This window comes from Podarcis tiliguerta (genome assembly GCF_965153285.1).
Source record: "Podarcis tiliguerta genome assembly, chromosome: 3".
NCBI lineage: Eukaryota > Metazoa > Chordata > Lepidosauria > Squamata > Lacertidae > Podarcis > Podarcis tiliguerta.
Window position 1 is genome coordinate 73,008,502 of NC_139536.1, and position 27,499 is coordinate 73,036,000.

Consider the following 27,499-nt stretch of genomic DNA (forward strand, 5'->3'; position numbering starts at 1 on the left):
TTTTGTAGTGACATTTCATCATCCGATAAGTATTTTTTATTTTTTTAAATCTTATTAAATGTTTATATTAATGCAAAATCAAAATCTGTTAAGGTTATTTTTTTCAGAGTCAGGCTTCATAAATGGAAAGGGAACCTTTAGGAAGATGCTGGAAAACTTTTTGCTTCAAAATTCACGGTTCTATTATCTCTGGCTTACAAATGGTCCTTGTCATGCTTTTTGCATGGTGCTTCTGTAGGATTGCTGCAGGATTTGGGAAATCAGAGCGGTGATTTCCTATTGCCCTCCACAACACAGCATTGAGACTGCAGATGTCAACCATTGGCAATGCTTTGAATAAGCTATTTAGCAAGTGCACCTGCCTCACAAAGTTTTAAATTGTTTTTCGCTTTGAAGCCTTTTCTCTTGTAACTGCTTACTATCACAAACTTCAATTTGAATTTCTAAAACCTGTTCTGCTTTCCACATAAAAAAGAGAGAGACTTTGCCCCAAGAGGGCTCGTCATCTGGTGGGAAATGAAGCAGAAGAGCAAGATGAGAAGAGGAATAGCAAACCACCTGTCCTGTGGACCAAAAGATGCTCATTCTGACGATCATTTGCAGAGTCGCACAAAGCGGCTTGCAGTTCAGTGCTCTGGGTGCTAGTGGAAAGCATTTAAAGGCAGAATTCCTTTTTCCTCCTTGAAAAGTAGCAACAACAATAATAACTAGCTGCCCTCCTTGCAATGTTTTGCCAGATATGATTGCAATTAGTGCTTGTTTAATAAATGGCCAACTTGTTACTACTAGACTTATTAATAATATTTTTACAGAGACAGATGTGGAATACCTAACAGTACAGCTGCAGGGCTTTCTATGCTCATGTGTTAACTGCTTAGGATATGGTATACTGACTGCTGTGGCAAAGTGGTGATATTGTATGCAACTTCATGCCAGAATTACAACATTACATTATTTGTTTTTTCAGGCAAACACTGGTATAATGATCTGTATCATTTTAAACTGCTATAACAATAAAGCTTTACTAATTTCCCTTTATATAATTGCTTTGTGAATCTGTTAATGCTTGATTGCATTAGGGTTTTTTAAAAATCTCACCAAATGATGATCCTTTTTACTGTGCGTTGAGTGCAAATATGATTTTTACAACATACTGTTCATAAAACAAATAGGACCCACTTATGAGAAATATTTCATTACTTGTATTAATAACTTTAAACATTGTAGAATTCCCAGAGTTGGTTATTGATTTTTTTTTACTTTTGCAAGATTTAATAGCTTCTCATAAAACCCTTTTGTGCAAAGAAATCCACATATCTGTAAAACTACTGTATAACTCTTTTGTGCTCCCCCCATACAAAAAGCACTATAAATTTAAAAGGATAGAAAAGCAGTCTTTATAGGTAATGCAAATGATGCATTAAGCTAGATTCTTTTCCTAGGCTACAATTTAAAAGTACTCTGAAGTCCAATTATCTTTGATTTAGCTGTAAAGATTTCAGAATAACAGCTGTGCTTGTTGAGTGAATATTCTTGAGCAGAGAAATGGATTTGAATGGTGAGAAATGTGGAGAGTAGGGGAGGGATGACAAAATGGAAGTGGAGGAACACAGTAATTCTTGCTTTCTTTTTGTTCTTTTTCTAAAAAACAAAAACATTCTGTCTTTTAGTCTGATGATTATATAGAATAAGAAACAACACCGAGGAATCCAATAGTACTTAACATTTAATCTAAAAGCAGAAATGAAGAACAAATTGGGTATTATATATATAACCATAGTATCAGTGCATGCAAAATGACTTTATAACAGTTTAGTGTACTGGGCTTTCTTTTGAAATTCATGCAGAATAATTTTGTTTGCCAATTCAGTAGCCATCAGATTGAATTTACTTCAGCTGCTTAATTGAAACGCACAAATTAATCTTTACCTCTCAGATGCTAAAAGCCTTAAAAGTAAAACGCTGTTGTTCCCAGCGTGATTTTACTCCCTGTTTGACCAACTTGCAGTTAAGGGAAATCAGCAATCTTTTAATTTTGATTTCTCCTTTTAAATTAGAAATGTGTGCAATCTTTACATGATGGAAGTTTAAATGGGAAGCTAAAGCCGCTATAAAGCTTAAGTAGTTTAAACACTGCTTCTGCAGATTGCATCCTCCTGCCATTTCTTTGATTTCAGAAGGTCTTGATGGAAGACTGCTGAATCAAAGCAGCAGCAAGGATGAAGGTGATCTTCTGCATCATCTCCCTGCTGTTCTGTAGTGTCCCCAAGCTATTGAGAGCAGAGGTTTTTTGTGGGGAAAGCACCAATGATCACCTTGATCCCTGTTCTTCTGACCCAAGCCTGAATCAAATATGCTGAATCAAATAACATTCTGTCAGCTAACCGATACCAACTGAATATAACCCTGAGGCACTTGTTTTGCTTGCACAAGTTTTGCCTTTGTTTAGGTATTTTGATTTTGTTTTGAGTGTATCTGCTGAATTGTTGTTGGGTTTTTTTAAAAAACAAACAACAGCAGCAGTTTGATTTTCCAAGGCTTTTTGAGGTCTTAGTGTTTGGGGAATGGTGTAATTTTGCAGGAATGAATCCCCTTCACTGATTTGTCTCTAATGAAGAATGAGTAGGTCATATTTGAGAATGAAAGAACCATAGAACTAATTCATATGTTACATTATGGAGAAGATGGGGGAAAGCAGAGGGACTATTTTTCCTGCATATGTTGGAGCATGCAAAGGAAGAGACCCTTAGTTCACATTTGCTGAAGTAATAAAATTCACAGGCAGGATGGAGGCAGGGTTTTTAGGGGCAGATCAGGAAAAGGTAGTGCTTAATCCCTCCTACACTTGCCAAGTCTCCTCTGAAATTAGCTCTCAGAGGCTCATCCTCCAGCTGGGCTTAATTTGCATTTCTGAACTCAGTTGGCACAAACAAACAAAACTGACTAAAAACAGTTAACCATTTTACATATCTGCCAATCCTTTATTGCAGATATATCCCCATCCCCAACACACTCCCATCCCATTACAAACAGGGGGCTTGGATCGCTATGATTGTCTTGCAACATGTAGTTTGACTCTGTGTACTAGAACTTAGGTCTGAAATAAAGCAGTGGGTCGGGACTGCAGCTTAGTAGCAGAGCATGTGCTGTTGATGCAGAATATCTTTAAGTTCAACCCTGTTATCCTGGTTGAAAGAGTAAGTTAGCAGGCGATGGAGAAGCACTCTGCCTGAGCGAGACAAATAGTCTAACATGGTCATAGAACAAACATTCTCTTCCTCCCTAGAGAATGAAGGAAGAGTATGTGATGGAGACTTAATTGCACTATGTGGCCGCCAATAAGCTACCATGCTGGAAAGCCAAAATGCATTTCCTAGATGTAAGGAATCCCCTCTGTGAAGGCAGGATAATAGGATGGTAGGATTTCTTAGCTGTGCGTGTCTTCCATCACAATCAGTCAGGTCCCTGTGATGTACAGGAAAAGAAAAACACTGGGTTTTTGTTTCATTTTGCTTTATATCACATTTTTTTCATATTTCAGAATTGAATATTTTCTTAACAAATTGTCAATCAGCTTTCACTACACAGGGGTAGGGAATCTGATCTAGCCAGAGGGACAGATACTCACCTCCCCTAACTCCCGTGGGCCATTTCAGTAGGTGAACGTTGTCACATGGTTTGAAATAAAGTTGTGCAGGCAAAGGCAGAAGGGTTTTGTAATAATTTTATAATTTAGCTATTATTGGGGAAATATTGGAAAACTAATAAAAAGTATTCCTGCTCCCCACCAAAAAGGCACAAGGGTTTTGAAGATGCTACTGATTGGTGGTACCTGCATACCTCACTTTCAGCAGGGGGTCATGCCTGTGCCATACATGAAACTCTGTATGACATCAGGTATGTGTGGCTTATGGCCCTAATCTGGCCTGCAGCCTGGATGTTCCCCATGCCTGATTCATACCTCACACTTTTGACAGAATCGCCTGTTAAAATGGGCAATGAAATGTGGGGGGAAAGAGAAAATTATGAACAGGATTGCTGTGTGCTAATGAGGCACGCTAGCTGAAAGTTGTCATACCTGATTAAGAAGCTTATTGGCATCAGTCAAAGCTGACACTGGAGTATTGGAGTTGATATAACCATGATTAGTGAAATGAATTAGAGCAAAGAAAGCAGGATAATAATATGGAATTTCTCTCCTGTTTAAAACATTTAAATCATTATTTAAACTTGCAGACTGAGAAGCTAATTATGTATTTTACAATACAAGTGTTGGATTTCACAAAGCACACAAGCTGTTCCTCCTCTTTTGTTCTGGAGGCTAAAAATGTGCTTTGTGTAGACAGACTTACTTACCCTAGAAAAATGTACTGGAATACTGTTTTGATGCTGCTTTTTATCAGTATACCATAATATGCTTTATTCTGATGACTTTCCCCCATCTTATCCTTCCTTCTTTGCACTTTCTCCTCTCTGCTCCCTTATGTCCTTTTATCTTTGGATATGTTTGCTGATTATTATACAAATATAGATGCAAGCCTTAATCAGTTTAATTGGTTGGTAAACTATTAAAGCTTATACCCAGTTAAGCAACTATGCATCTTCAGCAGAGTCACATTTTGTTACCATCTTTACTATTCTAGTTCTACATCCACCACAGTTTCTGGTCTCACCCACTTCTGGCATGCAATAGTTGAGATGTCACAAGAAAACTCTGCTATCCTCCGTTATCTTGACATGGTTTTTTCTGTACTGATAGGTTTAAATTGAGGGTGAGCATCTTCCCTGACTTCTGGTTTTATGTGGATATCTGGATGAAGAGAGCTTCAACGTCTTTTTTGTTTTTGTTTAAAAAAATATTTCTGTCGTAATGTTACTGTGAGCATGTTACATGTTCAGTGACATGGAACAACTTTTTCCAGCTCGAACAGAGATAGCTGGTCTCAGTGATCCATTCAGAATACAGCTGTTAGATTAACCGGGAGAGAGCCATTATGAGCACATTGTACTTCACAAGGTATTCTTTTGTGGGCTCCCCCTCTATCTGAAATGTGGCAGGTGGCTACCTGGGAGAAGGCCTTTTCTGTGCTGATGCCCAGCTCTAAAATTTCTCTCCCCAGAGAATGCTAGCCTGGCAATCTGGTGCCTTTCTACCATGAGGTGAATGCATTTTTAATTTCACTGGGGTTTTAACTTTTTAACTCCAGTTGATCTGTATCTGGATGCTGCATTTATAAGGGTGCTAATTTTCATTTATTTTAATGCATTAGTAACTTTATTATGATTGTAACACTTTATTGTAAGTTGTCCAGATAGTGTATTTCAAAGATGGAATATAGGAATTTTGTAGTTACTAAGTGAAATTTTAGGACTCCTGCAAAGACAACTTCAGTGTGCTATCAGGCTTATTTTTGCTCTTGAATATACTGGGATGGTCATGTGCGCTCCTGCAGTCCAGTTGATTTGCACCCTCAGACTTTCTAGATAGTCATGTAGAATCTGTAGCAATCTGTGCGTGATCCATAGCTTTTTACAGAAAGACTGTAACTTTTCATGGCAAAAAAAGTTCCCATTTTGGGGAATGGGTATTGGTCATGCTTCCATTGCACTATAGCACTAGGTTGTCCTAGCAGTGTTCCAAATTAAGTTTGCTTTTTTGTGACATGCTTCCCGTTAATGCATTCTTGGGGGCAGGGGAGCGAGTGGAAATGAGCAAAGGTTTAGCATAGCAATAGCAGCCTTTACAATACTTTTTTTCTTGCATTGCAATCCGGTGTATACTGAGAAGTAAGTCCCACCTCATTCAATGGGACTCAATCCCAGGTAACACGACATAGGATTGGAACCTAAATATCTGTATCCAAAGTCTTAAATGTTGCACTTTTGTTAGCTGATATTAATTTTTTGATTGACCAGCGGTTTTGGACTTCTGCACGCATTTATTCTATACTTACCCAGTGATGGAACTAGTTCTGGAGTAGTTCCTAATACTAATCTGGGCACCACTGAAGAGGGTGTGGGAAGAAATTACATGGACAGAGAGAAATGTAAGTTGACAGTCAAAATATTGACAGTTAGCCCATTTCTATTTGGCCATGCCCTAATACGAAAACCAGATTGAAATGTCTTGCATGAGTTTCAATTCATTAACCAAATGTGACACTTTATTTCCTGGCTGTTTCTGTGCTGAGAGAACTGAAGTGGTGTAATAGTGATATAAATGAAAACTCTTTGCAGTGCTGCTCATTGAGAATAGAAACCATGGCTATAGAAAGGTATTCTAAAACTCCTTTAAAAATGAAATGGTTTTCCAGTGTCACGAAATGAATATGCTATGACTGTCTGTGAAGCTTGCCATGGTCACTGTAAGAAAGAAGAGATGACAAAAATAATTATGATTATCCCAACCCAGCGTGGGCTAGTGGCATAGAAATGTGCACTTCCCATGGGCAACCTATATACCCAGCTTCACTGTACTGCTCATTTTGCCCCAATTGTATTTCCTAGATCAGGGATGTCCAACAGGTTTATCGCAATATACCGGTCAATCGTGGGCTGTCCCTGTTCGATCCCAATCACATTGGCTCTACCTCCCCCTAAAAAAGCTCAACAGCTTTGGCTCATCCCTCCCCCCAAAAAGCTCAACATCTCTGGTCAATCCAATGGGTAGATTACTGCCAGTTTTTTTATAGTGGGAGTAGATCACAGTCTCTTGGGAGTTGGACATGCATGCCTGTCCTAGATGAATGTATTGATGTGAGCAGAGATTTGCATTTCTAGGCAAGCGCCTTGTTGTTATACAGGCAACTGCCTATTGACGTGGGTGGTTACATTCCAAGGCACCGCTCGCATCAACAGAACGTCTGTAAGCCTGTTGTGCCCCTGCCCCATTCCATCCCTGCCCCATTGCGGTGCCAAAAATTGTGTGCTCATCAGCGGTTGTGGTGCCAAAAACTGTGTGCTCATCAGCGGTTGTGGTGCCAAAAACTGTGTGCTCATCAGCAGTTGTATGCATGCTGGCTGCACAAAAATAGGGAGTTGCTTCCACAGTGGTACCTCATGTTACGCACCGTCCCCCATACGAATGCTGTGGGTTACGAGCTCTACTAACCCAGAAGTAGATGCCCCTTGTTGCGACTTTTGCCCCAGGATGCGAGTGGAAGTTGTGCTCCAGCGGTGTGGCAGCATGTTACGAGTGGTTTCCTGTTACAAATGGACCTCTGGAACGGATTAAGTACGTAACACAAGGTGCCACTGTACTTGAATATTTTCTTGCAAACACAGTTGGATTGGGGGTGTTGATTCCCCTTACCACATGTAAATATTTTTAAAAACCCTTTATTCCAGTAGCTAATTTTAGTAGTGGTCTTGTGCCTACCAGAAAGACAGTTGAATTGGAAAGAGAATGTAGAGATTTCCGAATACTTTGAGGGCTTGCCCAAGTACGTAGAAACGTATTTACTCAGTCAAGAACTGAGCATTTCTCTAGGTGCCATGTTGGATATGTCAAAAGGAAATAATAAACTGGAGTAGGGTGGTAGACATGGGAGTGCTTAAGACCTAGCAGTTTGTCACAGGGATGGGAAACATGTGGCCCTCCAGATGTTGGACTCACAGCTTCCATTATCTCTAGGCAGCATTTCCAGAGCTTAGGAATGGTGCAAGTTGTAGTCTAACAACTGGAGGGCCATAAATTCCCTATCCCTGGTTTACCATATCCTGAGGGTGGGTTGGGGAAGGTAACCTGAAAAGTGTATCTTACAACCATAATCAATATCCCACTTTTGGAAGCTCAATGTTTCAAATATAATTCTAAACTGTTAGAAGCTTAAAAGGCCCTTCTTCAGACTTCATATATTTTTCCTTCTCCTCGGCACGCCTCCCATTATCCCTGACTATTGGCCATACTTGCTGGGACTGATAGGCATCTGATTCAAACAGCATCTGGATGGCTGCATGTTAGCCACACCTGCTCTTGCCCAAATCTCCTTTCCAACTATCCTATGCAGCAAATGGAGGGGAGGAACAAACAGCCCCTCATTCATCCACCCCATGCCTTGGCACTTAGTACTACAAGGCAATTCGGTTACACTGTTAGAATTCTAGGCAAGATGAGCAGTAAACTACTCATCTTGCCTCAGAGATGAAACAACTCACACAACTGCACTTAGAGGAGGAAATCTTCGGACTGTTTGTTCTCCTTTCCTCACAGGAGCCTAAATTCTTAGGCATAAATCTGAAAACGAGCAGCATTGTCTAGCAAGACATGCACTGTTCTTCTAACTTTGGGTCCAGTCCATCAGACACCGGCACTGTTTTTCTCCCTCAGTTTGTTTAAATGGTGTTTGTGTCAGAGTCCTATTGAAATTCAATGCTGGAGACTGCTTAGCAGCTGTGCTCAATGTGTTCACACTGTCTTCAGAATAACAATATACAGAACTCCGCATTTAATTCACGTCGTTATTTAGAGTGCCATCAGCAACTTTTAATTACAACATGCAGCCGTAAAAGAGCTTTACGCTTAGCGCCGAATGTGTCTAAATACTTTAAAACTGAAGAAGAAGAAAATATGCATCTGTTTTATTTTAAATTGTGACAGCAGGGCTGTGGTACAAGAAAGTGTGTGATCGCAGCAGTACCAGTTTAGCTTTGGCAAATTAGCTAAGTAGCTTGCATTTGTAGCATTTCACACCTTTAAATTCTTAATATGCCTTGCTAAATATATTTCATCACAGTTTGCTAATTAATGTTCTATGAAAATTACAGCTGCTAATTTTCGTGGTTGACATGGCTCATTTCAAAGTGGTAATAAGTTACATCTGTAGTGGTGTGATGGCATTTTATAAATGCTGGTTGTACACTCACTATTTGGAGTTAGAGTGGGTTCGTTAAAGGCCGCCATCATTACATACAAAGACTTAAAAGTCAGTATCTTCCCTGTACACAGTGTATTGTTGCGATTCTCTGAGTCTAATGTGACTAACATGTCCATCTTTTTCCACATCAGGCAACCAGATGCTGGTGACGGGGAATTATTCCCTTTCCCTTGCTTGTGAGAGATGCAGGGACAATTGACTGGCTATGACTGCTGGCCTGTAGCTTTCGGCTTTTGATTTGTTCTTTTGTCACTAGCTATTCTCATTTTCTCAGGCAAGTCAGTCTAAAAGTTAACATAATTGGAAACCACTTTTTCTACTGCATTAAACTTCCGCATTTAATAGGGAAGGGTCAAAGTTCAGTGATGGAGCACATGCTCCCCGTTCCAATCTCTGCAGGTAGGACTAGGAAAAGCGCTTTGAAATCTGGTTGAGCTGCTGCTAATCAGTTAAACAAAACTCAGCTAAATTGACCGGTGGTCTGACTCTGACAGCTTCCTACGCTCTAGGTTAACCCTCCTTGAGCATCATTTGGTGAAAAGGTGGGATATAAATTTAACAAACAAATAATCTGGTGGAATAATCTAGTAGTTGGGAACATTTGTTTCCCCTCTGTATATTCTGCATTATATGGATCTTGTAGGGGGTTTGGAAGTCCCTTCAAACTATCCCTGGAATCCAACCGTAGCCAAAGCGCCAATGGAGCAAAAGTTCTAAGAATCTTATGCCTCTTGGAAGTTGTTAGCTATTATTAGGGTAGATTGTTAGCTGGCTTGGCCATAAGGGCAGTGACAGTACTTTCAGTAAGGTTCGTTTGGATAAAGAGGGATTTGCCTGGCAAGTGGACAAAAGCAGAAGATTTCTGCCTCTATTTCCACAGATAGAGTGTTGCAGCATCTATAAACGTTTTATTAGATTACATAGCATAGGCATAGAGATTTATTAGCTATCTTCTATTTTTGCAAAACAAACACACACATGCTGGTTCTGGTTTGTATACATTCATTTAGATCAACCTACACATTTAAAAGAGAACGTAGGGCAACTCCAACTGGTCTCCTTAGATTTATTTATTTCCTAATTTAAATTTGTGTTTATTTTTTTATTAAATGTCTATACCACCCTTTTATCCAAGGATCACAAGGCAGGTTGCAATATAAAAACAAAAAAATACATAACACAGTAACAAACAAAACAATAACTACTACCACCTTTAGCAGTATAAAGGTAAAAGTAGTATAGGTATAGTATAGCATTTAGTAGTATAGGTGACTGTGCACTTGCGTATGCTTGTGTGTGGAGAAAGATACACATGGCATTTTACAGGATCCTGGATGAAAAATTAACACACGTTACACCTTTCAAACAACATTTAGACTTAGCTTATTGTACTAAAGCTTGTTTTAACTTTCATCCTTACAATTTGACCATGTTTAAATAACCCCACCCCCCAGTTGTATCAGTAAATACATTAGATGCTTAGGTTTCAGTAGAGTGATAATGTGAAAGATTTGTACAATTGTGTGTGTGCCTGTGTGCAAGCATACACACACCAACTTCATTAGAAGTTGACTTTCAAGGCATCCATTCACATTGGTTGGCAGAAGGCAACAACAGAAACAAAAAAGCAGTACCAACTTACATAGTCCACAAAATATGTGATGGCTAGTAGCTTAGAAAATTTTTCTTTAAAGGTTAGCCAGTTACATAAGGGAAGCTATCAATGACTGTTAACCATAGGTAGTGAAGAATAGAGTGTCCATGTTCCGTTTCAGTATGCCGACTAGCAAAACAGTTATATCAGGCCCTTCCTCCCAATGGAGCCCAGGGCAGCAAACAACAAATAATAAAACAATAAAAACATCTCACCATTGGCAGCTCTGGAAGTTGTACTCCAAAGCATGTGGAGAGCACCAGGTTGGGGAAGGTATTGCTATTATAAAGGCCACATTGAATAAATTATTTAACCAGTAGGCACCATTTTCAAGTGTAGCAAGAAAAATTCAGTCCTAAGTTAGCTAATAAACAAAAGCTCATTATATTTCCCCCCCTTTAAGTTACATGAGAATTTGCCTCCTTTTTTTAACATCTAAAGCTGTACCTTCTGTATAGTAGCTGAAGCCTGATTAGAATTGTTCCCATTTATAAGGTAGTTCTTGAATTTGAAGTTATATAGGAAGTCCTGCTTTAATGGGTATCAGTTGGCTTTTCTAGTTACAGAACGAGGAAGGTAATGTTTTTTGCATGTCCTTGAAACCTCAGATTTATTATTTCCAGTCTGGTGATTTATCACTTCTACCACAGGAATGCAAATATACAACAGATAACTTCTCTCAAATCTCAGCAATAAGTGCCAGGCAGTGAACATCTAGGAAGTTACTCTGAATTTCTGGTGGACATGATTAATCCCGCAGTGTTAATGCAAGAAATGGTGGCATATTTAAAGAAGTTTATGGATACAATCATCCTTTTAACTACACACACTGCCCAGTAAGCGTTATTCAGATGTAGTCCTTGCAGGGCAAAATATATTGGATGGTAGGAGGAAATTTCCTGATTAAGTGATGAAGTTTTGTTGGCCTTAATGTCCTCTGGGGACTTGCCAGTCTACCAGCCACAGCCTTGACTGCTAGATTCCCTACCGAAAGGTACAGAGGGATTTCCAGTGCTATGCTAAGGCCAGCTGAGCAGGTCAGTGCATGATGCGTCGTTGAGAGTACTTCCAGGTGCACAGCTTTCTCAGGGATTAGTGCTCATGTTCCTTTTAGATAAGAAATAAGACTGAGAGATCTCGGCTGTTTTTAAGTTAGTTGGGGCTGTGGTCTTTTAGATCTGCATTGTCTGAGAGGGGATGTTTAATCAGATTAAAATCTACTTCCCTTCCAAACCTACCAAGAAGCTGGCCTCAGAATGATAGTGTTGCCACACTTTGCTTTGGATGTCTGCCTCTTACACATCTGCAAAGTTCTTCTTATTTGTGAAGGAAGCTCTTTTGAACAGTGTTCGAAACTCCCATTGTTCTAGGTGCATTTTGCAGCAGGGACTTTCATTAGGACAAGCAGTTTCTAAGCTGTGGATGCAGTACTGCGCCTAAGATTTCAGATTAAAACTGCAAAATGGAAGGAAAGGAGGACCTTTTTCTGCCTCCCCACTTCCAGCTACTTTCTGAAGACTGGAGAATAATAATAATAATAATAATAATAATAATAATAATAATAATAATAATAAAATGTATTTATATCCCACCCTCCCCAGCCGAAGCCGGGCTCAGGGCGGCTAACAACAATAAAACAGTACAAAAGTACAGCACAAACAACACTCTAAAATCATTCATTATAAAATTAATTCAAGAAGAGACCCTCTTAAGAATATTAGGGGGGTGAACAGGGTCAGGACTAGACGATGTGAAAAATGAACAGATATTTTAGATGCAGTTCATTTATTTTCATCTTATAAAAAGTGTGCCTAGACATTCCGTTGTTGCCCCCATAACCTAGGTTTAAGGTGCCTTTTAGCTCCTAGCCTTCATATCTCAGTTTCTAACACTGCTTTTGAATAACTCAGAAGTTTTAGCTGAAATGTTTTGCTAAGGCAACGTGGGAAACTTAAAGTGTGGAGACTGAATTCTGCCCTCTAGGCCTCTCCCCAGGCCATACCTCTTACTGACACTGCTCCACGCCCTCCTTGAATTCTTTTTCCTGGCTAGAATGTGTCCTTGGATTGTGTTGATTATACTTCTTATGTGCTTGAATGGAGGCAGGTAGGGGTGTACTGTATGTATGGCCTGAATATAGCCTACTGTAAAAAGGTAAGAGCCACATTGGATAGCTCAGAATGAGATCAGAGGAAAGTGGTTTGAGTCCAGGGTGCTTTGTAACACAAAATGGCAGTGGAATTCTGCACTGGCAAAATAAGCTTGTCTTCATTGGTTTACAAACTTGTTATTAGCCATTTCTTTTTGTTTCTTTCATTTTGTGTGGGTTTTTTTTTAAAAAAGTAAAAAATAAATAAAAATGTGTCTGCTCCTTTTGTTTTGTCAGATGCTTGTGACCACTCCAGAGAAATGGGATGTTGTGACAAGGAAGAGTGTTGGAGATGTAGCCCTCTCCCAACTTGTGAAGCTCCTTATTCTTGATGAAGTGCACCTTCTACATGAAGATAGAGGACCTGTGCTGGAAAGTTTAGTGGCACGCACCTTACGTCAGGTATGTGCAAAACCCTTTTTGGAGCTGCCAGATTAAACATTAGAATGCACATGGAGAAGTCTAGTTGGTTCCTTCATTGTGCCTAAGCTGCCTCCAGATCATGTAGCTGTCAATTAAGGCTGCTGTGAAAGACAACAGAGAGAGGAAGGATGAAAATGTGTAAATCTGGAAACTTTCTGTTTTGGTAACATGAATAAAATAAGGAATAATTCAAAATCTATCACATAATTCCTAAAATAAGACACTCATAAGTATTTTTTTATTGAATTGTTATACAAATACAAATGAAACAAAGTATAAAAACATTTCAATTAAATACAAAAAAGAAGAGTAAAGAAAGGGGGCAAGACAAAAAGAAACAGAAGAAAGAAAAAAGAAAACAGCAAAGCAGAGAAAATGCAAAAAGTAAGAACATAAGTATACATCAGGGTAACTATAATAGACATCCCAGAATGTCATTTCTCTACCGAGATGCTGACCCTTCTGGGGTGGATCTGTTTTGATTATATTTTTGGTTTTTTGACTTCCATCGACCTCACGGTGGTTCATTTCTTATAACTAAAGCAATTTCTCTGTATTTCAATAGATTCCTCATCTTGGTATAAGGAGACATTTTCCTACTTACGGGTTTATTCTAAATACAACCAAATCTTGGTTGTTGAACCTTGACTCGATAGGTAGATATTTAGGTATTCCCATTCCTTATTCCTTAAGGCTTCAGTCAACTTAGCGAGTTCCAAGTACTCGCTCAGCTTCTGTAGCCATTCTTCTCTAGTTGGTATATGGTCACGCTTCCAGTACTTGGCTATTAGTACCCTAGCCGCCATCACTACATAGAAAAAATAGTTTTAATCTTTCTTTTGGGGTATTGTCAGAATCCCAAGAAGGAATGATTCCATTTTTTTGTGAAATGCGATTCTTAGTAAATTTTTCATTTCTTCGTAGATCGTAAATCCCAGAATTTTTTTTATTTCTGGGCACGACCACTACATATGAAAGAAGGTTTCCACTTGTAGTTTACATTTCCAGCCTTTGTTATTATGGTTTTTGTTGATTTTGGCCAATTTTGCAGGAGTTAAGTACCCTAAGTATTTTTTAACAAAAATATATATGCCTCTTGCTAGGCTCTCTGAAGCAGACAATTTATTCCTATCTTGGAGTTATAGGACCTTATTTAAAATTAAAAGGGTGATTCCTGTAGACTAGTACAGAGGGCGGTATCCTGTTTACTTGTTCCATCAGTGCAATGGTTTATGCTTGTGCAATGCAACTTTCCCCGTCTTTTTTACACACACCCTCCTTTTTCCAATAATCTGTTCTGGGGTTAAGCACTCCTCTCTGTTGGTGGAGTTCCATTGGGCAACAGTAAATCCTTGCTCTGACAGAATATGAAATATAGTTGGACTGCTAATGCCATTGCTCCTGGCCCATATGTCCAAGGTCCAAGGATGATGGGAATTGTAGTTGAATATCTGGAAGTATTAATACTGTGGGTGAGATTCAGTATTACACTGTTACAAATGTTCCATAGCAGCTTGTCAGCTGGATCCATTCCCTTACCCCATGTACTATTCTGGGGTTTTCCTGATCCCTCTTACAAATTGGGGAGGGGGGCGTTGGGGGTGCTCAGGAGAAGAAGAGACAGGATCAAGCCCCATTGTGCAGGGCTTCCGCAGAATCCTGTCTGTAGTTTCAGTTCTGTGATTTCATATTTGAAATTGAACAGTTCTTGACACGTGGAACCCTCTGAAAGTGTTGAGTCCTCTTACAATATTTAAACATTGGTTAAGAAACATTAATGTCATTATACACTGAATATAGCACAGGTGTGAAAATGAAATCCTCTGGTCGAAGATGTTAGCTAAAGTGGTGCTTAAAATTTTCAGCAATTCTTTGTTCAAATATTGGAAGAGTGCCAGTACTCAAGGGTTTAGGGGTGGTTTTTTTGCATTCTACTGTGAATTAGAGCAGTATATGAGATGATTGTTGGGGGTTGGAGGATAGCTGTCTTTTTGATGTGCTTTGCTGAGCTCAGATTTTGGTCCCTTCAACTCAGGGGTCAAGTTACATATCTCGCAGGGTAAAAGCTGATGTGACCTTAGCTAAAAGGGTATAAAACACGAATGCACATTATGCACTTTGTGAATTCTAAAGGTTCCTTTTACAAGATATTTAAATTGAATTGACAAAACTTTTTTTAGTGGAAAAAGGCTTTGAGCTTTGCTCATATGCTGTGGATACAACATCAAAAGACTCTTCTGAAACTAATTGTAGCTTTGATGTTTAAAATTGTGCATTCCTGAAAATAACAGGGATGTAAGATGAAAATGCTTAAATGTTTAAAATAGAAAAAAAAGTTAAATAAAAAACCATGCAGTTCAGTAATATCTACTTAGCAAATTAGTGCACTTTAAATTTCTAAGTTTCTGGTCTTCATTTGGCTGGTGCATTGATGACTACCTTTTCTGACTTAGACATTTTGTCTAAATTAGTGATGGTAAAAGTCTCCCAACACCCACTCCCCGCACCCCCCCCCCCGGTGTCTCAGTTTGAAATTGGCTTCTTTTTCCTAAACTCTATTGGAGTAGTCTGGGAGAAAAACTCAGCATTTTTTGTGAGCTCTCTCCAGGTTTGCAATAAGAACAAAGGAGTTCCACATCAGCCCCCTGTACCCCACACTGATTCCCAAATCTTACCCTTGAGAAAGGGGGAATATTTGCGGTGGTAGGGGGTTAAGCAGGAATGGTGGAAACAGAAGCCTTCCTCTTTCAGATATCTATCTCTTCCCATCCATTGCTTCGATTTTGTTAAGGCAGCGAATGCTTCTGATTATAGAATCACAGAATTTACATCTACTTTGAAGCCCCATAGATTCACTTTTTTGTAGGGTTTTCTATTCTCTAAATAGGCACCTGCACCATTGTCCCTTTATTACGCTGCTCCTCTTTTTGACTTCTCCTGCGTTCTCCCTCATTAGTGGTGTGTTGCTGCTGTTCATTGCATTACTCATTCAGCGATCAATTTGTCAAAGCTGGCAGGTGTCTCTGGACGTTGACCCCATAAGAAACCCAGAAGCGGTGGTGTGCTCATTGAAATAGGACATTCAATTTGTATTAATTTCAGTGCAAATGCTGCAAACCCTTGGTGTGGAATCCAATGTAGCACTATGGCAATCATTCCATCAGTGCAAGGATTTCTGCGTCAGCAATGGAATGTTTTTACCTTCTTGTCCCCCAACCCCACCCTAAGTCTTTTCTAGGTGTTCCCTGAACTCTCTGGGGCAGGTTTGGGGATGGCATGGGGGGGGGAGTCCTACTGAACACATGGAAATCCTTGTGCTGATGGGACATAATAATAGAATATTTCCCATGCTCACTATACATATTCTAACCCTTCCTCTGTCTATCATCCTTGGCCTTTTACTTAAACAATCTATGACCTTTTAAACTGGGGGGGGGGGTATTGTTTTTGTTGTTATGGGTATGTATGTTTGTGTTTTTCTATTGTAAACTGCCCTGTGTTCTTTGGGTGAAGGGCAATATAGAAATTTATTTCATTAAAATAAAATTAATTTATTAATTTTAAATTGCTCTATAATAAAAATGCAGAACTTTTGCTTGGTCGAATGTGTGTTGGGATTCTCTTGCATTCTATCTGGCATTTACAGGAACCTCTGTTGTGGTACGCTCACACCACGTACAAAAGAAATTTGATTGTCCTTTTTTAACTATCAGGTGTGAAAGCTTCATAAAATAGGTATGGATGTTTATCCATCACAGAATACTGCAGAGTTGCAAAGCTTTGAGTGTTGTCTTCACTTAGTGGGTTTTCCCTCTATTTTTTGATTTAAGACTACTATTAATAGAGGCTCAGGAGGCCAGAGTACTTTAAACACCAGAATTCATTTGTTAGAATTAACCCATATATAGCATTACTCAGTTAGGTAGTTGCCTAGTAACAAATGCATTTTTGTTCTGAATAGTGATGGCACATATGCTTTCCAGTTGGTTTTTGTGCATAACTTCTATGCTAATCATTATTGCAGTTTTGTGTCTTTACATTGTTGCAGTTAAGGATGGATAAATAATTAAACCCTGAATATTTAGTCACAATTGTAGAAATGCCTGCTTGCATAGGCCCATAACAGTTTGTGATATGGAATTTGGTGCTCAGCTATGACCCCCTGACTCCCACTGTTGTTGTTTGTCTTGAATAAAAGTATTTAGCATGGTGTTTCCTGATAGAGGTTTAATGGTAACAAATAGTTCTGTTGTAGGACTTGAATCTTATGTCTTCCAAAATTACAGTCCTCCATCCTATCTGTCAGTCTCCATTAACTTACGGGTGTGTGTGTGTGTGTGTGTGTGAGAGAGAGAGAGAGAGAGAGAGAGAGAGAGAGTTCTGATGTGTTCTTTCAATGTCAGGAAAGCAACATTTTTTTTGAAGCTTGGCTGAGGGGTAAACAGTGGGAAGGAGGACTGTAGGGAGTAAGTAGCAGATAGGAAATGGGCTAAGCACTGCCTCTTTCTTGCAAATTGCTCTTCCCACTGCTGCGATGCAAAGGAGAAACAGGATGGGGTTTTTGGAAATGTGGCTTGACCATGTAACATGGATTTCAGGCGTGGTGCTGAGGTAGTTCAGCTCTCTGAGAGGAGTGCTAATTGACTCCTCGCCGTTCATCAGATTGATCATTTGATGAGTGGAAAGAGGGCATGATTGGAAAGTGGGGCGCTCTTTGTCCTGTGTATATGTGTGCCCAAGAGTGTTGAGTTCAAGTGTGTTGGGCTTTCTCTCACCACTGGCAGGTAAGATTTGCTGTACTCACAAAATCCAAAGTAAAAATTTGCAGGCAGAAAACATTACCATGCAGACTTTTAATATATTTTAATTAAAAATAAGCTTTCATGGAAATTCTAAAAGCATTACCTGGTGGTGTTAATCATCAGTTTGTTAATTTGTCATTCTAATACATAATGAAAAAGTTCAATTTTCAGTGAGTTTTGTTGTCTGTCTCCGTATACTCTTAACAAAACTTGGGTCATAAAAGCTGTTGACCATATCTTCTGGAACCATTCTGTTGGTGGCGGTTCATTCTCACACCTGCCACTACCCCCCTTTTTTTCAGCTTTACAAATCTTTGCTGCAATTAGCTAAATACTAATTCCCTTAAAATAACTCAATGGTAGTATATTTGCATCATGAGGGATTAAAGTATTCAGCCGTGTCTCCAATTAACCTCATAATCTCTCTTCAGAATTCTTCCATTCCCAGTCATAGTAAATTCAGTATCAAGAGCATGGTATTGCAGCTATAATCACATGTTAAATTTTTAGTACATTTCAATCTATGTGGCATCTAAAGCTGCTGGAGATGAACCTTAAAAGTGTTGTTTAATATTTGAACTTACTATCTTTATCAAAAATATATTTCTGGTTTTCCAAATGTCACATTCAGTGCCATGATGCCATTTTAAGACATGCAGAGAGCTACTCTGAACAGTTCATAATACTGTATAGTACTGATCTCCCCCTCAAACTACTTGCAGTAAGATTAGGTGTCACTGAAAAACATTTTGGAAAGAACCATAAAAACTGCCTACACCCTTCTTTTCTTTTTCATGCACTAGTTTCAGTAATTGCAAAAATTATACGCTTCCCATATTTCCTCACACTGTTACAGTTACCTGTCAATTAGATACACCTATAAATCATGACAGGATTGCTCTTTGACTCAAATCCGTTTCGGTGTTACCATCATAATGTGGAACAGCGTTGCTTTCAGACTACTTGGTGTACAAATTAAATTGCTTTTCAAAAAAATCAAAAACAAGTCCTTGTTGGTTCTTTGCCTCTTTTTGTTTGTTTGTCTGTCTACTTCTGTACTCCTTTTGCAGCAGTTCAAAGTGGCTTGCATGAGATTTAAAAACAAAACAGTAAGCACAAGAAAAGCACACCTATACAGATTTGAAACAGACACAAAAAAGTTTCTCCCTTGAAAGAAATACGTAAGTTAGGTCCCTGGAGCAAACTGACAACCACAGAAAAGGTTGGAAAGCCTTCTGCCTTATCAACACCTGTTAGACGACATGCAGCAGCATTCTGTACCAGGTGAAATTTCAAAACTGTCTGGGGGGGGGGGAGTGCTGTGCAAAGTGCATTGTAGTAATCAAGCCTGAGAGATCCAGAACCATGCATCCATCTGATCTGTCTGAAAGGGGAATGCCCCCTTACTAGCCAAAGACAGATAAAGCCACTCCTAGCAACAACTTGTACGGACAACTTAGGAATCAATGCTGGATCCAGGAATATCCTCCAGGCCTTTCATTATTGTATCACAGGGATACAATCACTCACAGGCAGACATCTCCCTCTCCAGACCACAGCCGTTCTTCCTCCTCCTCACCTCGTTTTTTGTTTTCTGGGTTCAGTTTTAGTCTATTCTTCCCCCATCCATTTGACCCCAGTCTTCAAACACTGGCCCAGAAAACAGATAGCTTCAGTAAAGTTACATAGAGGTTAAACCAGTCAGTACCAAGTTTCCATAAAGTTCTGAGCACACTCAAGTGAATATCAGAATTAATGGATTTGAACATGAACTGAGAAAATCCTTGCTCTGCTTTATAAATTTAATGCCGCTAGGCTCTTTAACATCATCAACTTTGTTCAGCTTCTTCTTGTTCTGAACTCCATGTGCTTTGAAGATCTTGCCTCAAGTGTTCTCCATCTGGAGCATACACACAGTTCTTAGTGCCATGGTTTGAGAGCAAGAGCACGTTCTGTAGATAAGTGCTGGGTCCACTGCAAGACCTATCAGGACCTACTGCAGATAGCTGAGTGATGTGGCTTGCTTGTTTGTTCATTCTGGTAATTTGTTAGTTGCTTTTCAGAGCTAAGATTTCACAAAGTGACCCTCAGAGAGAAATATTGCTATAGAACCACAGGCAGAGCTGGCGCAGACAAGTAAGCTACATGAGAGATAATGAGGTAGATCACAAAAATTCTTGTAAGCGAAGACAATAGTAAAAAGATACATTTTGAAAGCCTCCTTCAATGCCAGAACTGAACTGATTTGCAGTATTTCTAGAGCCTTCTGACTCGGTTGTTTAACCATGGAAGCAACTTGGCTTTGGCTTTCTAAATTGAGTTGATCTAAATCCGAAGTGGGTTTTTTGAGAAAGGACTACAAGTTCAGTTCAGGTTCTGACCACAACAACACACCCTCAAATCTTCTATTTTGAATGTGTCTCTAATTGCTGGGCCTTGGGGGTTTTGTTAGGAAAAGGAAAAACTCCTGCTGTGCTACACATTGAGCAAAATATTAGTATCCACTAACACATATATATATATTTATGCGGAAAATATTTTTATATTTTATTAAGGTAATATTAACTCTAGACTTTAATTAAAAATGTGCTAACTTAATGGCATTTTCTTTCTTTTTTTCAGGTTGAATCTACCCAAAGCATGATTAGGATCTTGGGCCTTTCAGCCACTTTACCTAATTACCTTGATGTTGCTACATTTCTGCATGTTAATCCCTATATTGGACTCTTTTATTTTGATGGCCGTTTCCGGCCTGTTCCACTTGGGCAGACTTTTCTTGGTATCAAGACAACTAACAAGGTACAGTTTTGCTATAAAATATTTGGAATGAGATGTTGAGACAACCATTCTTAGGAACATATTCAAGTAGTATTTCCCCATATATCTGTAGCAGTCACCATCCTTCTCATATTATCATCTCTTTGTCTCTCCCTTCCTTGTAATACCTTCTTCAGCATTAGCTTTAGATTGACTACTACTTTGGGGTAAGGATCTTATTAAATTTTTGTTTGGTTTACAAAACTCTACAAAGTGCCCTATATGTTTCACAGACATGAAAATAAACAATATCCAGTATGTTAGCATGTGTATATTGTTCAAAGTGATTCACGTATGCGATCTTGGCAAACCTACAAGGTCCCTGTGTACCAAATGGGGATCTACAGTTTGCCATAAGAGTGAATCTTTTGCTGAGTTGAGATTTGAATTTGGAACATAGCCTGCAGTTCTAATTGCACAATAGAACGTCTGACTATAGTTGCGTAGTAATAAACTATTAGTCACTGTGCAACACTCATTACAGGGGAGATGTGTGAATTACTGCTTCAGACTTTACCCAGCAACACAATAATTATGATAAATAAATACATGGAAGCATGGGAATTGGTTTGGAGTTCTCTTTTCAGTTCTGCTGTCTGATTCCTATGTGTTCCTGCATAATACTACAGCAGCACAGTATTGCTGATGTTGGAAGAAATATCCAGCGTCTCAATTCCTGGGAATATTGTTGTTTCTCTTCATTAAGTTTGCATTTGAGAGTTGGATTTGAGACTTCTTTGACTTGCTCAATAGTTTCAAATTCCCTTCCCTCCTTCATGATTACGTTTTGCCATGATAATAGAGATGGCGGTTTGCATTTTATTTCTTTGCTAGCGAGTTATTTATTCACTTTAGTCAACTACCCTTTTAGTAATGATGTGCTATGGACAGAGTGTCAGCTATGACTATGAATTCCCTGGCTTCATTTTAAGCTGTTGCTGCCTTCATGATTGAATTATTTCCCCCTTGGAACTCAGGTAGAGCTAGCTGTGTTGCAGTGTGATCAGGAATTATGTTACTCTCCAAGTATTAATATAAATAGGGAGTTAATATCAGATTACTTCTCTGAAGCTGTCTTTTATCAATGTTAATGCATAAGAGTCAAGAGGCACAAGGGGTTCTATAGTGCAAAATGCCTGTGAAATTAAAGTTCAGGTTTCTCCAGTTAAGTTGATGGCTTCCCCATCCTCTGCTATCATTCAGAAGGAACATGCCAAGCTCCAGAGACAGCACAAGTGGCTATACAGATAGCAGTAGTTTTTTCTCTGGAGAGGATAAGGAGTCTGAGTAAGGATAGAATGCTAGAATCATATATATCATATATTTGGAAGGGACCACAAGCTTCTTCTGTTCCAACTGTGCAGGAATCTTTTGCCCAACGTGAGGCTCAAACCCACAATCCTGAGATTAACAGTCACATGCTCTATGTCTGTGTGGCACTGAACATGTTCACAAAATCATGTTTCGCCTCAGCCTGTAAATTTAGTATGTAATGCTTTACACATTTACTTGATTGTAAGTCTCATTGACTTCTAGCTTACTTCTGAGCAAACATGTATAGGATTGCTCTGTTAAGTCTTCTTTTACCTCACCTCTGCAAATGATGCAAATAGCAGCTTTGCATCAATTGATTGGTTTAACAGCAACCAGACTGCTAAGGCAGTCTGTTAACCATGAAGCTGCAAATCTTGAATATTTATTCTGCGATCCTGTAGGGCATCTGTTTGTTCCATAGTGTTGTATGCAGCTTGTTTTGTCAATGGGGTGACTTCTAGCTCCATTTGATATTATAAGAACCAAAGGTTGCCAGGCCTTGCATTCTAGTAGGGCCTTGGAACTCACTGAAATTGTGGTGTCATTCTGATCACTTCAGAATGTTTGAAGTGCAGCTAATGACATGGAAATAGTGACTAGGAAATCTTCACGCTACACAGATCAAGGCAAGCTGCAGACCTGATCAAGTTTGAGGAACAGAACGTCTCTAAGAAGAAATGATTTTAAGTTATTGGTGTTAATATTTGTACCTCTTTGTTTCCATGGCATCTCAATGAAAGAGAAATATGTAACAATATAATAAAAGTATGCCTTCATCAAGCATTAGCAAAACACCATAATTTTTTTAAATTATGCTACGTTAAAGTTGGTAGCATGGGAATACTGTCTTTTACATTTTGATACTACAATAAAGCATTTGTGTTGTATTGCTCAGGTGCAGCAGCTGAATAATATGGATGAAGTTTGTTATGAAAATGTCTTGAAGCAAGTAACAGCTGGACATCAGGTATGTTTATTCATTGGCTTTTAAGTTAGAACCTGCTTGTGAATATCCACAAGGATTTATTCTTTGCACACATAAACACTTGGATTTCGTTCTATTCAGGAAACCAGCTGACTTGGCCTTTTTTGAGGTTTCTGGAGGCGGTGAAAAGCTTCTAAAAATGAAAGGTTTTCATGTAAGGAAGTCTGCACAATCAAATACTGCAGAATGCAAATGCAAGCACATGTAGAATTTATTTCCACTCATCGTTTGCTATTTGCCCTTCTTCTGCTGTATAGTAACTTGAGAAAAATTACCCGGCTGTAATGAAATAATGTACTTTTCCACTGAAGGTATGCATTCATTTCATACCAGATGAAAAATTAACTGAATGCAGCCCATTTGATTCAACTTTCTTTCATTTCAGAACAAATATCAGAATGGGTGCAAATATGTTCACTGTCATTATCCTATTTATACCCATTGGTTACTTTTTGGTTATTGATTTCTGTGGGCACTGTTTTATTTTCCCAGAATTATTACTATTGTTACTAGTCACCTTCCGCTCAATCATCTCAAAACAATGTGCAATAAACAAGCTAAAAACACAACAAAGAGCAGATACACTTAAAACAAAACTAAAACAATGCAAAATAGGCATATATTTTTTTACAAATGGCACCCATTGATCCAGCCTGGAAAGCCTGCTGGAACAAAAAGTACAAATAATGGGTCCCTGATATATCTTGACAGGAATGCTATTCCACCGAACAAGGGCAGCCACAGTGAAAGCCTTGTCTGAGTTGTTGGAAAGAGAGCTTCTGAGATCTTTGAAAATTGCAAAAGAAACTCACTGATAGACTGCAGTGATATATAAAGTATATACAGTGGTACCTTCGTTCTGGAATGGCTTGGCTCCCAAACAAATTGGCTTCTGAACTCCACAAGTAAGTGTTCCGGTTTGTGAATGTTTTTCGGAAGCTGAACTTGCGATGCGGTTTCCACTTGAGTGCAGGAAGCTTCTGCAGACAATCAGAAGCTGCGCCTTGGTTTTCAAACAGTTTCGGGAGTCAAATGGACTCCCGGAATGGATTAAGTTCAAGAACCAAGGTACCACTGTAAGAGAGGACAGTTTTTCAAGTAACCTGGACCTGAGCTGCATAGGGCCTTATATGTTAGTACCAACACTTTGAACTGCCTGGTAGCAGATTGGCCACTGGTGCAAATTCTGTAAGCAATGTTTTATTGTGGAAGTCTGCTCCCACAAGCAACCTAGCCACTGTGTTCTGCACCATTTGTAGCCTCAAGACTAACCCATTTACCACATCGCAGTAATTCAAAGGCTAGGATATTATCTCATTCCAGGGTGGAAATGATGGTTACTAGTTAGGGCTGGTATTTTTTGTGCCGGCAGGCACTGTTTCAAATAATGCTGTTGAACTACTCAACATTTGGAGTGTTCTGGGAAAATAACATTGAGCTCTACTACCACCCAGTTCTCCATAAAAATAGAAGAGAGAGAGAGAGGCTAGTATGCCTATCAGATTCTGGAGCATTCTAGGTGGGTCTTTCAGTCATTCAGCATCCATAACTACTTGAAAATATTAACAGGGCTTTAGTTAGGTCAAAAGTTGAGGTGGGTCACAACTAATAAGTCTCACTGATCTTAATAGCATGGAGAGTGGATATGTACCCTATATGGCACAACCACAGGATTTCCAAATGGTGATTGTATATTGAGACGTTTTATTAAAAAAAGAGGGGGAGGTTTGTTGGGTGTGCTTAGAATGGAGTCTGATGTTTTTGCAGTTTTTTTTTTATTATTATTATTGCTGTTAGAAACTCCAAGCATTCTGGCAGCAAAAGATGTTGAATGTAATATATATATCCCCACTTCTTATTAAAGTCTGTTTTCTATAATGTACTGTATTAAAGGAAGGGACGTGGGTGGCGCTGTGGGTTAAACCACAGAGCCTAGGACTTGCCGATCAGAAGGTCAGCGGTTCGAATCCCCATGACGGGGTGAGCTCCCATTGCTCAGTCCCTGCTCCTGCCAACCTTGCAGTTCAAAAGCACGTCAAAGTGCAAGTAGATAAATAGGTACCGCTCCAGCGGGAAGGTAAATGGTGTTTCCGTGCGCTGCTCTGGTTCACCAGAAGTGGCTTAGTCATGCTGGCCACATGACCCAGAAGCTGTATGCCAGCTCCCTCGGCCAATAAAGCGAGATGAGCGCCGCAACCCCAGAGTCGGTCACGACTGGACCTAATGGTCAGGGGTCCCTTTACCTTTACCTTACTGTATTAAAAGTGTGACATAAAACCTCTCCACCGACTACTAGTAAACCTATAATAAAGCTGCCTCTAGCTGTTTTCATATGGTGTCCTTAATACATACTTCCTCCTTCTTCCTTCCTCTTCTCCAAAACTGGTTTCTTTCCATATGCATGACAAGTTACCGAATCTATATTCCATGGGTTTGTAGCTACTAAGAAAGTGTTTTCCTCCTGAAATGAATTTTTCCTGAATGTTTTTCCTGAATGATGTGTTTTGAATGGTTTCAGATATATGTCCAAAGAGATAGATTATTGTAGAAATAAGACCTTTATCATATTTTCTTTTAATTCATCCTACTTGCTCTTAAAAATGCCCTACATGTAACCTAAACACTGATAAATGCTACCTTTTAGAAAACTCTATAGAATTTGACAGCTGTTCATTCAGAATTCCCTAAAGGAAAATGTGATAACTTGCTCTTTTAAAAAATAAAAATTGGAACTCCATTTCATCAGCCGTTTGGGGACTGCGCTGATTCTTTACTGCACTCAGAGCACAGTTCAATATTTTGATTTTTTACTATAATACATACCTGAGGGGCAGACTTCTCACTTTTCTCCAATATAATCAAGCCATGCCATTTTAATGTAGTTAAACATGGTTTAAATATTGTCGGTACAAAATAAGGTAGGTTCATTTTATTATTTTGTGATATGCAACTAAATTGTACCAAGATCGTTAAAGTAGTGCATGAGTTATAATATTGAAATAATAGCTGAAGTGGCCGTATCAGACTATTGGGCCACTTGTCTCAGTATTGTCTGTTTTTACTGACGACGGCTCTCCAAGGTAGTTCTGTATTACAGAAACAGAACTGTATACTAAAACTGATCAAATCAGTATTTTATCTGTTGTTCCATTACTTGTAATATGAAATGAAAAATACATTACTTCATGTAATGTAGCCAGTTATACATTGGAAACTCTTATCTTTTCAGTGCGGTGTGACTTTCTTTAATACTTAGGTGAGCAGCTTCTGTTGTAAATGGGATAAGTGCCGATGCTATTAATATATAATATTTTTTATTTAAAAAATCTTCCTAAAGATTAGTTTGATATTTAGCACTAATTACTGTTTGTTGTTGAAAGAGTTCATTTTTATTAGCAGGTAATCTTCTTTCCATTTCCTACTGTTAGATCAGGAAATAAGATTTTATTATACCACCACAGATTTATATTTTTTTATATAAAAAAAAGCCCACAGGAATGGAGGCAGGTGTAAGAGAATTAGAATTTACATTAGAACCAAAAAAGGAATTAAAAATGTATCTTGAATGAGCAAGCTACAACAACCTACATGGGTAGATGATAATTCTAGGTTTCTCAAAATTTTAGTACTTAAGTGATACTTTATGCTACTGATCATCCTTCTCAACCCATTCATGTTGAATAAACCAAGGATTGTGAAGATCAAACACTTTACAACAGGCATAGGCAAACTCAGCCCTCCAGATGTTTTGGGACTACAGCTCCCATCATCCCTGACCACTGGCCCTGTTAGCTAGGGATGATGGGAGTTGTAGTCCCAAAACATCTGGAGGGCCGAGTTTGCCTATGCCTGCTTTACAAGTTATAACGCAATGTAGAGAGCTGCCTTCCTTCTCAGGGGGTGCTGAACTCCACCCTCTGTGAAAATTTCCTTGGGGACCGCATACCCAGAATGGAGGCCCAAGTCAAAAGTGGTGGAGCCATTCAATTACCCTTCCTCCTGGCACAGAAAGGAATGAGAGAGAGAGAGAGAGATTGATTTTAAATTTGCTCCCTGCATAGCAGTTAAGCTTAGGGGGGAAAGTTTTCATTGGTGCCTATGGAAACTTTTTCTCACCATATTTGCTGGAGCATGGGGTGGGAGGCAAGACTGAGGAGGGGCAGCCACAATCTGAATTCAGAGCCATTGAACAGCAATTTCCCATTCCTGCTCTAATGTGTAAGAACTTACTTCAGAGGTCACTAGCCCTTTTAAATCTGTGGGCAAATTCTGAATGTTGAGTGAGTGTCATGGGTGCCGCTCTGCCTGGTCATTTGTCACCCCCTCCCCAGGATGAGTCCCCTGAGAGGCAGAGTGCACATCCCTTTTCCAAAGGATCTGTGTAAAAGTGTGGTGCAGTACAATTAATCTAAGTGTTGGAAAACTTATAAAGCTGAACGAGGAAGTGAGGAAAGAGCTCTATGTACTTTTCAAGGGGCA

General features: G+C 39.1%; 1 protein-coding gene across 2 annotated transcripts in view; it reads left to right on the plus strand.

Annotated features, from left to right (window-relative positions):
* The window catches only part of ASCC3 (activating signal cointegrator 1 complex subunit 3), a 199,323-nt gene that overhangs the window by 53,090 nt on the left and 118,734 nt on the right, over nt 1-27,499 (plus strand). For both annotated transcript variants that reach the window (XM_083433415.1, XM_083433414.1), the window contains exons 11-13: nt 12,917-13,081; nt 20,527-20,703; nt 22,931-23,002. In XM_083433415.1, coding sequence (XP_083289541.1) covers nt 12,917-13,081; nt 20,527-20,703; nt 22,931-23,002 — 414 coding nt within the window. The remainder of the gene's footprint in view (nt 1-12,916; nt 13,082-20,526; nt 20,704-22,930; nt 23,003-27,499) is intronic.